This window comes from Cervus canadensis, chromosome 24 (assembly GCF_019320065.1).
Source record: "Cervus canadensis isolate Bull #8, Minnesota chromosome 24, ASM1932006v1, whole genome shotgun sequence".
NCBI lineage: Eukaryota > Metazoa > Chordata > Mammalia > Artiodactyla > Cervidae > Cervus > Cervus canadensis.
Window position 1 is genome coordinate 49176284 of NC_057409.1, and position 12704 is coordinate 49188987.

Genomic DNA, 12704 nt, shown 5'->3' on the forward strand with positions numbered 1-12704 from the left:
CCTCACCCCTTGGACTGTGTTTTCATGTAGCACTTTGTGTCCTGCTTCACGGCTTCCTGATGTTCTCGTCTGCTCTTAGACTTTTTAAAACACGTCTTTATGTATGCGTTTGGCTGCACGTGGTCTTAGCTGTGGCATGTGGGGGGTTTGATCTTTGTTGTGGTATGAGAACTCTTAGCTGTGGCATGCGGGATCTAGCTCCCTGACCAGGAATTGAACGCGGGGCTATCTGCATTGAGAGCTCGGAGTCGTCACTGGACCACCAGGGAAGTCTCTACTCTCAGGCTTTAACAGCCCACATCCTGAAGATCCCCAAACCAGCACCTCCAGCCAAGGCCTCTCTCCTATGAGGCTTCACCACACACATACTGGTGGACAGCTCCGTTGTATACCTCATAGGTATTTATGTGTACGTTATTTTCTGTTGTCCTTCTGAATAATAGAAGACATGTATTTTTAACTTCCAGTTTCCATTCACCATATTCCAGATTTTTTAAATACTAAATTAAACTTCATTTTTTCATTTTCTTCCAACTCTAAGTAGTTTATTGACTAAACTAGTTTCAGGATGCAAGCAGAAAGCAGTTTTATCCTTTTTTATCATTATTCTTTTAAACTTGCTCTATCAAATATTATCCCCATTTATGGATAAAATCTAGGGTACTCTACTCTTTCTCGGATATTCCCTACTCTTTCTGGTGACTCTAATATATTAATAAATAGAGTTATTCTTTTTAGGTGTTAAAAGTCCATTTAGGTATAAAATGAGTTACTATTTTTCGTACAGTTTAAAATGTCCCTTCCTCCCAGTTCAAGCTTGACTCAAGCTTGTGGCCTGCATTTGGGAAGGTATTGATAAATGTGGTCAATCTTTTTGTCATTATTATCCCTATCCATTGCACCCTCCCCTCAATAGCCCTTCCTTTTGGCTTCTCCAGTGTTGGAAGTTGATAGAGGAGAGGTGAAGGAAAGGGAGAGGTAGGTTTACAGGTGACAGGTGTCTTGGGTAACAACTATCTTTTGCTCTCTAGTGCCTTCCATGATGGCACAAGTTCAGATGTACCAGATGTCCCAAGGGATGTTCATGTGGGTTTTGGGAAGCCCCCGATCACCTGATCCTCCCACCTGTGAAAAATGCCTTCTCTGGCTGGCTTCTGGTGACTTTTGCTTTAGCCTCTACTGAGGTCCACCACACACAGACCCTCCTCCTGGGGTCTTCTCTGATTCTACATGGGTCTACTGCACCTGGGCCCATTCAGCTTAACTCAAGCCCGGCTCCCTGCCAGTAGGATCTAGATCTTGTCAGATGATACACTTGTGTTTTGCAGTCAGTAAGAGTGCATCTTTCGTACTGTCCCTGCTTTCCCCTACTCTGCCATCAGGAGAAACTACAGGCATCCTCTTGACTAAGTATTTTAAAGCTCTCCGCTTGGGGGTTTAGTCAAAATTCTAATACAAGCTGATCTCTATTTATTACACATTTTTACAACTAATATGTAGGTAGGTTTGCCAAAGATTTTATCATTGTCTTTACTCACCATGGCTTTTTCCTTTGTCTAATTTTTGCTTTAATTTTTCTCCTTCTGAAGCAATAACTTTTAGTCATTGTTCAAGTGAGGCTCTACAAGTAGTGAGCTATACCAGTATTTATCTAAAAATGCCTCTTTGTTGTTGTTTAGTCGCTCAGTTGTTTCCAACTCTTTGTGACCCCATGGACTGCAGCACGCCAGGCCTCCCTGTCCTTCACCATCTCCCGGAGCTTGCTCAACTCATGCCCACTGAGTTGGTAATGTCATCCAACCATCTCATCCTCTGTTGTCCCCTTCCCCCGCTGTCTTCAATCTTTCCCAGCATCAGGTTCTTTTCCAATGAGTCAACTCTTAGTATTGGAGCTTCAACTTCAGCATCAGTTCTTCCAGTGAATATTCAGGACTGATTTCCTTTAGGATGGACTGGTTGGATCTCCTCCTTGCAGAAGGCTCTCAAGAGTCTTCTCTAACACCACAGTTCAAAAGCATCAATTCTTTGGCACTCAGCCTTCTTTATGGTCCAACTCTCACATAAATACATGACTACTGGAACACCATAGCTTTGACTATACGGACCTTTGTTGGCAAAGTAATGTCTCTGCTTTTTAATAGGTTCCTTGTAGCTTTTAATATGCTGTCTAGGTTTGTCATAGCTTTTCTTCCAAGGAGTAAGCATCTTTTAATTTCATGGCTGCAGTCACCATCTGCAGTGATTTTGGAGCCCAAGAAAATAGTCTGTCACTGTTTCTATTGTTTCCCCATCTCTTTGCCATGAAATGATGGGACCAGATGCCGCAGTCTTCATTTTTTTAATGTTGAATTTTAAGCCAATTTTTTCACTCTCCTCTTTCACCTTCATCAAGAGGCTCTTTAGTTCTTCTTTGCTTTCTGTCATAAGGGTGGTGTCATCTGCATATCTGAGGTTACTGATATTTCTCCTGGCAATCTTGATTCCAGCTTCATCCAGCCCTGCATTTCTCATGATGTACTCTGCATATAAGTTAAAATGCCTCTTATTCTTTTTTTCTTGATCTTCACTAGATTGTTGTTGTTCAGTCTCTCAGTTGTGTCCAACTCTTTGAGACCCCATGGACTGCAGCACACCAGACTTCCCTGTCCTTCACTGTCTCCCAGAGTTTGTTCAAACTCATACCCATTTAGTCGATGATGCCATCCAACCATCTCATCTTCTGTCACCCTCTTTTCCTCCTGCCCTAAATTTTTCTCAGCATCAGGGTCTTTTCCAATAGATTGAAAAGTGAAGTTGCTCAGTCGTGTCCGATTCTTTGTGACCCCATGGACTGTAGCCTACCAGGCTTCTCCGTCCATGGGATTTTCCAGGCAAGTGTGCTGGAGTGGGTTGCCATTTCCTTCTGTGATAGATTGTGAGTGAGTGAGTGAAGTCTCTCAGTCAACTGTAGATGAACGGTACTTTCCCCTCAGCTCTCCAAAGATGTGATTCTACTGGCATTTATTGCTACTGCTGACTAGCCTATTATTCTAATTATTAGTGTTATTCCTTTATAAGTAACTTTCTCCATTGTAGTTTTTAAAGTGTTCTCTTTATTGTTGATGTTCACTGGATGTTATTAGATGTGAAAGAGTTTTTATTTATCCTCCTTGGAACGTTTTCCAGTTAATATCTTTCTTCAATTCTAGCAAATTTTCAGCCATTGTTTTTAGAATTTTGCCTTTTCCCCATTCTCTTCCTTCTTTCTTCTGTGTCTTTAACTTTTCTTATTGTTGGCCTCTCTCCCTGGGTGATTTCCTCCTACTTATCTTCTAGTGCATAATTCTGTTTCTGTATGTTTTCTCTGCTATTTATTCTGTTCATTGAACTTTCAAAAGTTAAGAGATTATATTTTTATTGCTAGATTTCAAGTTTCCTCTTTTATGAGATTGACTTCCTTTTTTCCTCACAATTGTCTGATGTCTATTGCTTTTTATTTAAAATCTTCCTAAACCACCAGGATACCAAAGAAGGCAGAGTGCCATATATACAGTAGCCCTCTCAGACCATTGTCCAACTGCCTCACTGTCTTTGTCACTGCAAGTCTGATTCTTAATTTTGCTCTCTCTTTCTGGTTTTAACTGTGAGCTCATTTTAATAGGATTGTTTCCCCAGGTGGTCTCCCATTTCTCAGATGTGGAGGTGTCCATCTGGAACAGTTTTACATTTATCTCTGTGGAGGGCTCTAGGGTTTTCTCTGGTTCAGAAAAAAATTTTAATGTTAATTTCTCAGTTTGGGTTCATAAGCCCATCAGTAGCAGAGAAGGCGATGGCACCCCACTCCAGTACTCTTGCCTGGAAAATCCCATGGATGGAGGAGCCTGGTGGGCTGCAGTCCATGGGGTCGCTAAGAGTCGGACACGATTAAGCGACTTCTCTTTCACTTTTCACTTTCACTCATTGGAGAGGAAATGGCAACCCACTCCAGTGTTCTTGCCTGGAGAATCCCAGGGATGGAGGAGCCTGGTGGGCTGACGTCTATGGGGTCGCACAGAGTCGGACACGACTGAAGCGACTTAGCAGCAGCAGCAGCAGCCCATCAGTAGCCGTTCCCTTCTCCAGCAGATCTTTCCAACCCAGGGATCAAACTGGGGTCTTCTGCATTGCAGGTGGACTCTTTACCAGCTGAGCTACCAGGGAATGGAAATTTGATGCCACCCTCTATGAATGATGTTGATTTCTCACTGGGCACTGCATGAAGTATAAGCTTCCTGTCCCTCCATTGACTCTTCTTTGTCTCCTGAGTAGGCTGCTGAAGTAATTTTAGTTCCCCATTTACGCCCAAGGCAACCTTTCAAACCTTCTGGGTTTAAATAGTGAATCCATTCCGGCTCCTCAGCTCGCTCAGTTCTAAGACCTGTTGTTTCTGTGTGGGTATAAATGCACTTGTGTTTATTTACAAATTCTAAACCAATGTGCACCTCTACAGCCTTCGCACCTAATTACTTTTCCAGCTATGCATTGCCTCTTCTTTGATAATTTGCTTTTCATTCTCTCAAAAATGGTTCTATATTTCAAAAGTCATCATTTTTTATATAGCATTTCCATATGCTTGCAGTAGGGTAATTGGATGGTTCAGGATCAACTGAATTCTCCAGAAGTCAGCATTGAATTTCAAAGGTGAGCTTGTTCTGATTTTGTCACATGTATAGCTATTCAGAGGTAAAATATAAAACAGACAAAGATTTTCATAGGTTAGTAGGAAGGAAGGAATTTTTGCTGAGGAAATAGAAAATTTGGCTCTTGATTAAAATTTTTTTTTATGAATGTATATAAAAATCACATTATCACACAGAGATTGTTTATTTCTTATATTTCAGAACCTTGTTTGGAGCCCTTCATCTGCACCTTGGAGGAGCACCTGAGGGGCCAGCTGGCACGGGAAAGACCGAAACTACTAAAGATTTAGCCAAAGCTGTAGCCAAGCAATGTGTTGTTTTCAACTGCTCTGATGGGTTGGACTATCTGGCTCTAGGAAAATTCTTTAAGGTTTGAGTTAACTCCTCATTTATGATATGATAACTTCTCAGAAAGACTTTTTATAATGAAACATAATTTGATGCAAATAAAAGACTTGCTATAAGTAGAGTTATATTAAAAGCTTATTTGAGAAGGAGTTCTACCTCCCTCTCAGATAGTAAAGAATCCGCCTGCAACGTAGGAGACCCAGGTTCAATCCCTAGGTCAGGAAGATCCCCTGGAGAAGGGGATGGCAGCTCACTCCAGTATCCTTGCCGTAGATTTCCATGGACAGAGGAGCCTGGTGGGCTGCAGTCCTTTGGGTTGCAGAGTGGGACATGACTGAACTGACTGACATTTTCACACTTTCTACCTCCCTCTTCAGTCCTTGCTTTATAAAGGGTCAGTATTCCTGATAGTAATGAATGAGTGGTGTCCCTTCAATGCACTGGACAGCTAGAAGTTTGAGAACCATTAATTTGAGTGAAAGTCGCTTAGTTGTGTTCGAGTCTTTGTGACCCCATTAGTCCATGGAATTCTCCAGGCCAGAATACTGGAGTGGGTAGCCTTTCCCCTCTCTGGGGATCTTCCCAACCCAGCAATTGAACCCAGGTATCCCGCACTGCAGGCAGATTCTTTACCAGCTGAGCCACAAGACAGGCCCAAAAATACTTGAGTGGGTAGCGTATCCCTTCTCCGGTGGATCTTCCTGACCCAGGAATTGAACCTGGGTCTCCTGCATTGCAGGCAGATTCTTTACCAACTGAGCTATATTGCATCATGTAAATAATGAGTTCTCTAAAGACTTCATTATTAATGAGTTACGATTCAATAATTTACTTTTATGGGCACATTCTATTTAATCTTTTTGGTGAACTTGAAATCCTTTTGTTTTTTCTTATTCTGAGTCAGACTCCCACTCTTACAAGTTGGTAAGATTGCAAAAGGGGGAGTGAAAGATATAAAGTCCCTGGCTAAATTCATTGCTGTAACCTTTGATCATCTGGTCAATTTGATGCTTTGTTGCTATAGTTTGTTGTTCCTTAAAATATTAGGTGGCACAGTTGAACAGAAAATTATCCATGTGGGATTATGAGTTCCACTTACTTGTTTTTTAATTTCTATTTTTGTATACCTTGCAAATTGCAATTTAATGATTCTTTAATCCTTAACTTTCAGATGTCTCCAGAAAAAGTTAACGTTAAAAGAATACTCAAATCATTTGTGTACCTATGACTGATTCGTGTTGATGTCTGGCAGAAACCAATGCAATATTGTAAAGCAATTATCCTTCAATTAAAAATAAACAAATTTTAAAAAAATTACTAGGCTATCCCACAGTATAAAAACATTATAAATAAAGAACAAATAAATGTGTTTTAGGATTAAAAAAAAAAATACTCACACTAACAAAACATAGTATAACAACCCTACCTTATACAGTAAACTATTCCTGGCTGAAATATGGCCTAGTCGTTTTATAAAAGATTTGGATCATAAGAAGTTTCTATATTTGTGACACTGAAACAATTAGAATAACAGTAAAAGAAAGGAAAATATTACAATAAGTAAAATATGAATAAAACATTTGAATGATCAGTAACTATTTCAATCATCTTCTATAATGATATACAACCTCACTGTAATGATTATTAAAGAAATAAACAGCAAATCTAAAAGGTTCTCTGTGTAGTTTAAAGAGCCATTATATTCCTAAATGTTTCAAGAAAATTCTGGTGTGCACTAAGTTTTCAAATCCATATAATAATATTCTTAATTCTTTGATATAGATTAATGTATTAAAATATTGTTTTGTTATTGATAAGTATTGATTATATGGACAATTTGTATTAGGATCATGCTGAATAATGGGGGTACAAAATTAAAAAGACAAGAGATCTTACTAGAACCTCACAGTCTGTATAACTCTTTGAACATGTGAATTCATAAGCGTTTTGTTCTCTGTGATTTCTGATCCTTTTATTATATCATGTGTTAGATTTCTAAGTCTTAGAGTCTTCACTAAATAATGAAAATGTACTATTCTTTGACACGCATGGTGTTCATGTTTAATCCAGTGTGTTTGAATAGATGAATTAATACACAAATCCAAGGTTAGCCATTATTAGATATGTGGCATTGTACTAAATACTTAACATCTTATGTGACATAGCCTTAGTTTCCTTATATACAAAGTGCCATGCATCATGTCTTGCACATACTAGGTACTCAGTGAAATATACATACATACATATACAATCTAGAGGATGTACACTCAATAATCATTTTTGCATTTTTTAAATTTAATCTGAATTTGGACTCAGCTACTCAGGTTTGACTTTCCAGTTTTTCCTTTGACCAAATGGCACATAGTTACTTTTGGGATGGATGTAAGTTAGAATTGCAATCTGGAGCCTCAGACGGTGTTCATTGGTCATCAAGGTACTCAGGTTACAGGGTAGTCTCATTGACAACAGGAGTCACCTTATTTAAAGGATTATTACAATCCATTCTACGGAGTCCGTAAGGAAAAGCGAATAAAATCAACTTGTAACTAAAAAATAAGAAAGGCTTTGAAATTATAGATATACATCTAAATGCCGAAAAATACACAGAGAAAGTAAAAAAAAATCAATTGGAAAATTTTTCAGTTGATCAAACTCTTTATTCATGCAGAATAATGAATTGGTAATAAAAGAGTAAGCTGTCTTTAAAGATAAAGGTGAATAAGCAATTTCCTTGATAGGATATTAAATCCGTGAAGAGATGAGGTGAAAATACAACATTTCACTGTAATATTCAATCAGATAAAATTGAAAATTCTCATTACTCTTTTCTCCCAGGGACTGTTATCTTGTGGAGCCTGGGCTTGCTTTGATGAGTTTAACAGAATTGATTTGGAAGTGCTATCTGTGGTTGCTCAACAAATTCTTACTATCCAAAGAGGTAATGGGCTAGTTTGTCTCTGCATTGTGTGAAAACAGTAGAAATACAGGACATGGTGAATGGCACGAGTCACATTTACATGTGGAATTGCTAAGTCATTTCATTCTTGATTACCCACAGGTATTAATGCAGGGGCTGATTTACTGGTGTTTGAAGGAACTGAATTAAAACTTGACCCCACGTGTGCTGTCTTTATAACAATGAACCCTGGATATGCTGGACGATCAGAGCTGCCTGATAATCTAAAGGTACAGAAGAGGCAATTATATAATCTGTTTCTTTTCTGTGATTTACAAAGTTAATATATAAAAAGAACATGCTCTTGAATTTTACATAAAACATTTCCTTTTAGATGTTATATTTTAGACAACTGTTTTAGAAAAATTTTAAAGCTTTGGTTACCTTTAAAAATATGCAATTTCCAGAACTTCTATTTTAAAACTGATCATAAGTATAAAAATTAGAAAACATAGGAAATACTGGAAAAGGTACCCATTCTACTGTTTACTATATGGTATTCCTCAATATTAAATGTTGAAATCAGACAATTGTGAATACTGGGGGAAGGTCTGTTCCTGTTAATATTATAATATGGGCATTTTTCTATCTTTATGAACATGATTCAAACTGTAAATAAGTTTATTGAACTGTGTTTACAGTTTGACATTTAGATTGCATTTAGTTTTCCTTCATTATAGATAATACTGCAATGGGAAATTTTTACTTAAGGCTTTTCTCTATTTTAAATTATTTCGTTGGGAGATTCATAGGACCAAGAGCTTTGTTGCTGAATTGCCTTCTAACAGAGGTCGAAACAATTTACATCCCATATCAATTCTCAGTTCTCCTTAATACCTAGCACTGCTTGTTTTCTTGTAAGAACAAAATAGCTAATTGGATAGACTAGAATCTTCATTAAAAAAAAACAAACTTTGATTATTAGTGAAATATGACCTTTCCTCCCTATCTTTTTTAGACCTTTTATATGCTTTTCTGGTGAACTGCAAGTTTATGGCTAGTGCATGGAGAAAAATGCTGAATAAATATACAGTGGTAATTGCAGATCCAAAACCAAGTTTTCTGACTCTAAATCCTACATTCCTTCCATTATTCACATTTTTAGAATGACAGCTTCTTAGATTAGGTGAGGTATTTTCTTTTCCACCAAAAAAACTTTTGATTGGACCAACTGCTGCCAAGTATTTTTGTGGTATTTCTGTTCCTTGCACTTTTCTTTGCTTGATGTGATGTTTTAGTACTTTGCCTTTGTGAAGGAAGGTATGATTTAAAAATGGAAATTAGTAAATCCTCCTTCATCTAAGAAGCATTTTGCGACTTTTTATTCCAATATGCATTTGGAAAAAATATACCTTCCAGTATACATTGGAAAAAAGCAAAACGGCTGTCTGAGGAGGCCTTACAAATAGCTGTGAAAAGAAGGGAAGAGAAAAGCAAAGGAGAAAAGGAAAGATATTCCCATTTGAATGCAGAGTTCCAAAGAATAGCAAGGAGAGATAAGAAAGCCTTCCTCAGCGATCAATGCAAAGAAAGAGAGGAAAACAATAGAATGGGAAAGACTAGATCTCTTCAAGAAAATCAGTTACCAAGGGAACATTTCATGCAAAGGTGGGCTCAATAAATGACAGAAATGGTATGGACCTAACAGAAGCAGAAGATATTAAGAAGAGGTGGCAAGAATACACAGAAGAACTGTACAAAAAAGATCTTCATGACCCAGATAATCACGATGGTGTGATCATTCACCTAGAGCCAAACATCCTGGGATGTGATGTCAAGTGGGCCTTAGAAAGCATCACTACGAACAAAGCTAGTGGAGGTGATGGAATTCCAGTTGAGCTATTTCAAATCCTGAAAGATGATGCTGTGAAAGTGCTGCACTCAATATGCCAGCAAATTTGGAAAACTCAGCAGTAACCACAGGACTGGAAAAGGTCAGTTTTCATTCTAATCCCAAAGAAAGGCAATGCCAAAGAATGCTTAAACTACCGCACAATTGCACTCATCTCACACGCTAGTAAAGTAATGCTCAAAATTCCCCAAGCCAGGCTTTAGCAATACGTGAACCGTGAATTTCCACATGTTCAAGCTGGTTTTAGAAAAGGTAGAGGAACCAGAGATCAAATTGCCAACATTCGCTGGATCATCAAAAAAGCAAGAGAGTTCCAGAAAAACATCTATTTCTGCTTTATTGACTATGCCGAAGCCTTTGAATGTGTGGATCACAATAAACTGTGGAAAATTCTGAAAGAGATGGGCATACCACACCACCTGACCTGCCTCTTGAGAAACCTGTATGCAGGTCAGGAAGGAACAGTTAGAACTGGACATGGAACAACAGAATGGTTCCAAATAGGAAAAGGAGTAGGTCAAGGCTGTATATTGTCACCCTGCTTATTTAACTTATATGCAGAGTACATCATGAGAAACGCTGGGCTGGAAGAAGCACAAGGTGGAATCAAGATTGCTGCAAGAAATATCAGTACCCTCAGATATACAGATGACAACACCCTTACGGCAGAAAGTGAAGAGGAACTAAAGAGCCTCTTGATGAAAGTGGAAAAGGAGAGTGAAAAAGTTGCCTGAAAGCTCAACATTCAGAAAACAAAGATCATGGCATCCCATACCATCACCTCATGGCAATTAGATGGGGAAACAGTGGAAACCATCGCTGACTTCATTTTTCTGGGCTCCAAAATCACTGCAGATGGCTATTGCAACCATGAAATTAAAAGACGCTTACTCCTTGGAAGGAAAGTTATGACTAACCTAGACAACACATTAAAAAGCAGAGGCATTACTTTGTCAACAAAGGTCCATCTAGTCAAGGCTACGGTTTTACCAGTATTCATGTATGGATGTGAGAGTTGAACTATAAAGAAAGCTGAGCAGAGAAGAATCGATGCTTTTGAACTGTGGTGTTGGAGAAGACTCTTGAGAGTCCCTTGGACTGCAAGGAGATCCAACCAGTTCATCCTAAAGGAGATCAGTCCTGGGTGTTGGTTGGAATGACTGAGGCTGAAGCTGAAACTCCAATACTTTGGCCACCTGATGTGAAGAACTGACTCATCGGAAAAGACCCTGATGCTGGGAAAGATTGAGGGCATGAGGAGAAGGGGACAACAGTGGATGAGATGGCTGGATGGCATCACCGACTCGATGGACATGTTTGAGTAAACTCCGGGAGTTGTTGATGGACAGGGAGGCCTGGCGTGCTACGATTCATGGGGTCGCAAAGAGTCAGATACAAGTAAGCGACTGAACTCAACTGATAGATTTGGAAAGCTCTTTTAGTCTTATTTTTTTATTCACTCATGTTTTTCTTTTATTTGGTAGAATTGATCTGAATACATAAGTATTTGTAAAGGCAAAATACCTGTGAGCAACTAATCATAAAAAACGGGACCCATTATGGATTGAGTCTGTTAATGCCCTATGTGGGCTCGTCCATGTTTTATGTATTGTGCATGTTGAAACAATGGTGCTTGGAGTATTTTCTTTCTATTTTAGGTCAAAAACTGTTCTCAAATTCTAGTAGCTTTCTGTTGTTTTCATTGTTCCTTTGTGCAGTCTTCTTGATTGGAGCTGCTATAAAACATCTCTTTTCAAGTACATATGGAAGTGCCTAACAATTTGGAAAAATGTCTTAGCCTGAAATGAAAGATATATAGATATAAATATATGGGCTTCCCCTATGGCACTAGTGATAAAGAATCCATCTGCCAATGCGGAAGAAGCAAGAGACACAGGTTTGATCCCTGAGTTGGGAAGATCTCCTGGAGTAGGAAATGGCACCCCGTCCAGTATTCTTGCCTGGAAAATTCCATGGATTGAGGAGCCTGGCAGGCTATAGGCCATGGGGCTGCAGAGAGTCAGACATGATTGAATGCCTGAAAACGATCTATTTAAAGCCTGCTGAGACCCAGAAAGTGTTTTCATGTCTTCAGGATCATCCTTGAAGCTTCCCTCTTCTTCCCCCAGAGATTTCAGCCAGTTACCAAAACCAGTCTTATAGCTCCTGCTGTTCCTGGCCAGTGCTATGGCCATGCCTTGCTCCCACCCCTCTTCAGTATCGTCTTACATTCTTACTGCAGTGGTTTGCCTGTCACCGTTGGGATAGCTCTTTCTCTCTATATATATGACGTATGTATGTCTCACATATTCCTAAACATACATACATATGTAAAGCATACTCTTATACCTGTCATCAGCTTATGGGCACTTGGCTTGTTTCCTCATCTTGGCTGATATAAACAGTGCTGCTGTGACCAGTGGGGTGCATTTATCTTCTCAAATTAGAATTTTCCTTTTTTCCCCCAGCTGTATGCCCAGGAGTTGGATTGCTGGAGCATATGGCAACTCCATAGTTTATGGAGTACCTCTATACAGTTTTCCGTGGTGGCTGCACAAATTTACATTCCCACCAACCATGAAGGGGGGTTCCCTTTTCTCCACACCCTCTGCAGCTTTTATTATTTGTAGACCTTTGTATGATGATCACTCTGACCAGTGCGAGGGGATGCCTCACTGTAGTTTTGATTTGTATTTCTCTGCTGATTAGAGAAGTTGAGCGTCTCTTCAGGTGCCTGTTGGCCATATGTATGTCTTCTTTGGAGAAATATTTATTTAGGTCTTCTGCTCATTTTTTGATTGGGTGGTTTGCTTTTTTGCTGTTGAGTTATATGAGATGTTTGTATATTTTGGAAATGAAGCCCCCCTTTGGTTGCATTGTTTGCAAATAT

At 39.0% G+C, this 12704-nt stretch overlaps 1 protein-coding gene across 1 annotated transcript in view; it reads left to right on the forward strand.

The window, feature by feature from the left end:
• Nucleotides 1-12704, forward strand: part of DNAH7 (dynein axonemal heavy chain 7) — a 251585-nt gene that overhangs the window by 98245 nt on the left and 140636 nt on the right. Inside the window, exons 25-27 of the mRNA XM_043444898.1 lie at nt 4860-5028; nt 7842-7944; nt 8065-8192. Of these exons, the coding sequence (XP_043300833.1) occupies nt 4860-5028; nt 7842-7944; nt 8065-8192 (400 nt within the window). The remainder of the gene's footprint in view (nt 1-4859; nt 5029-7841; nt 7945-8064; nt 8193-12704) is intronic.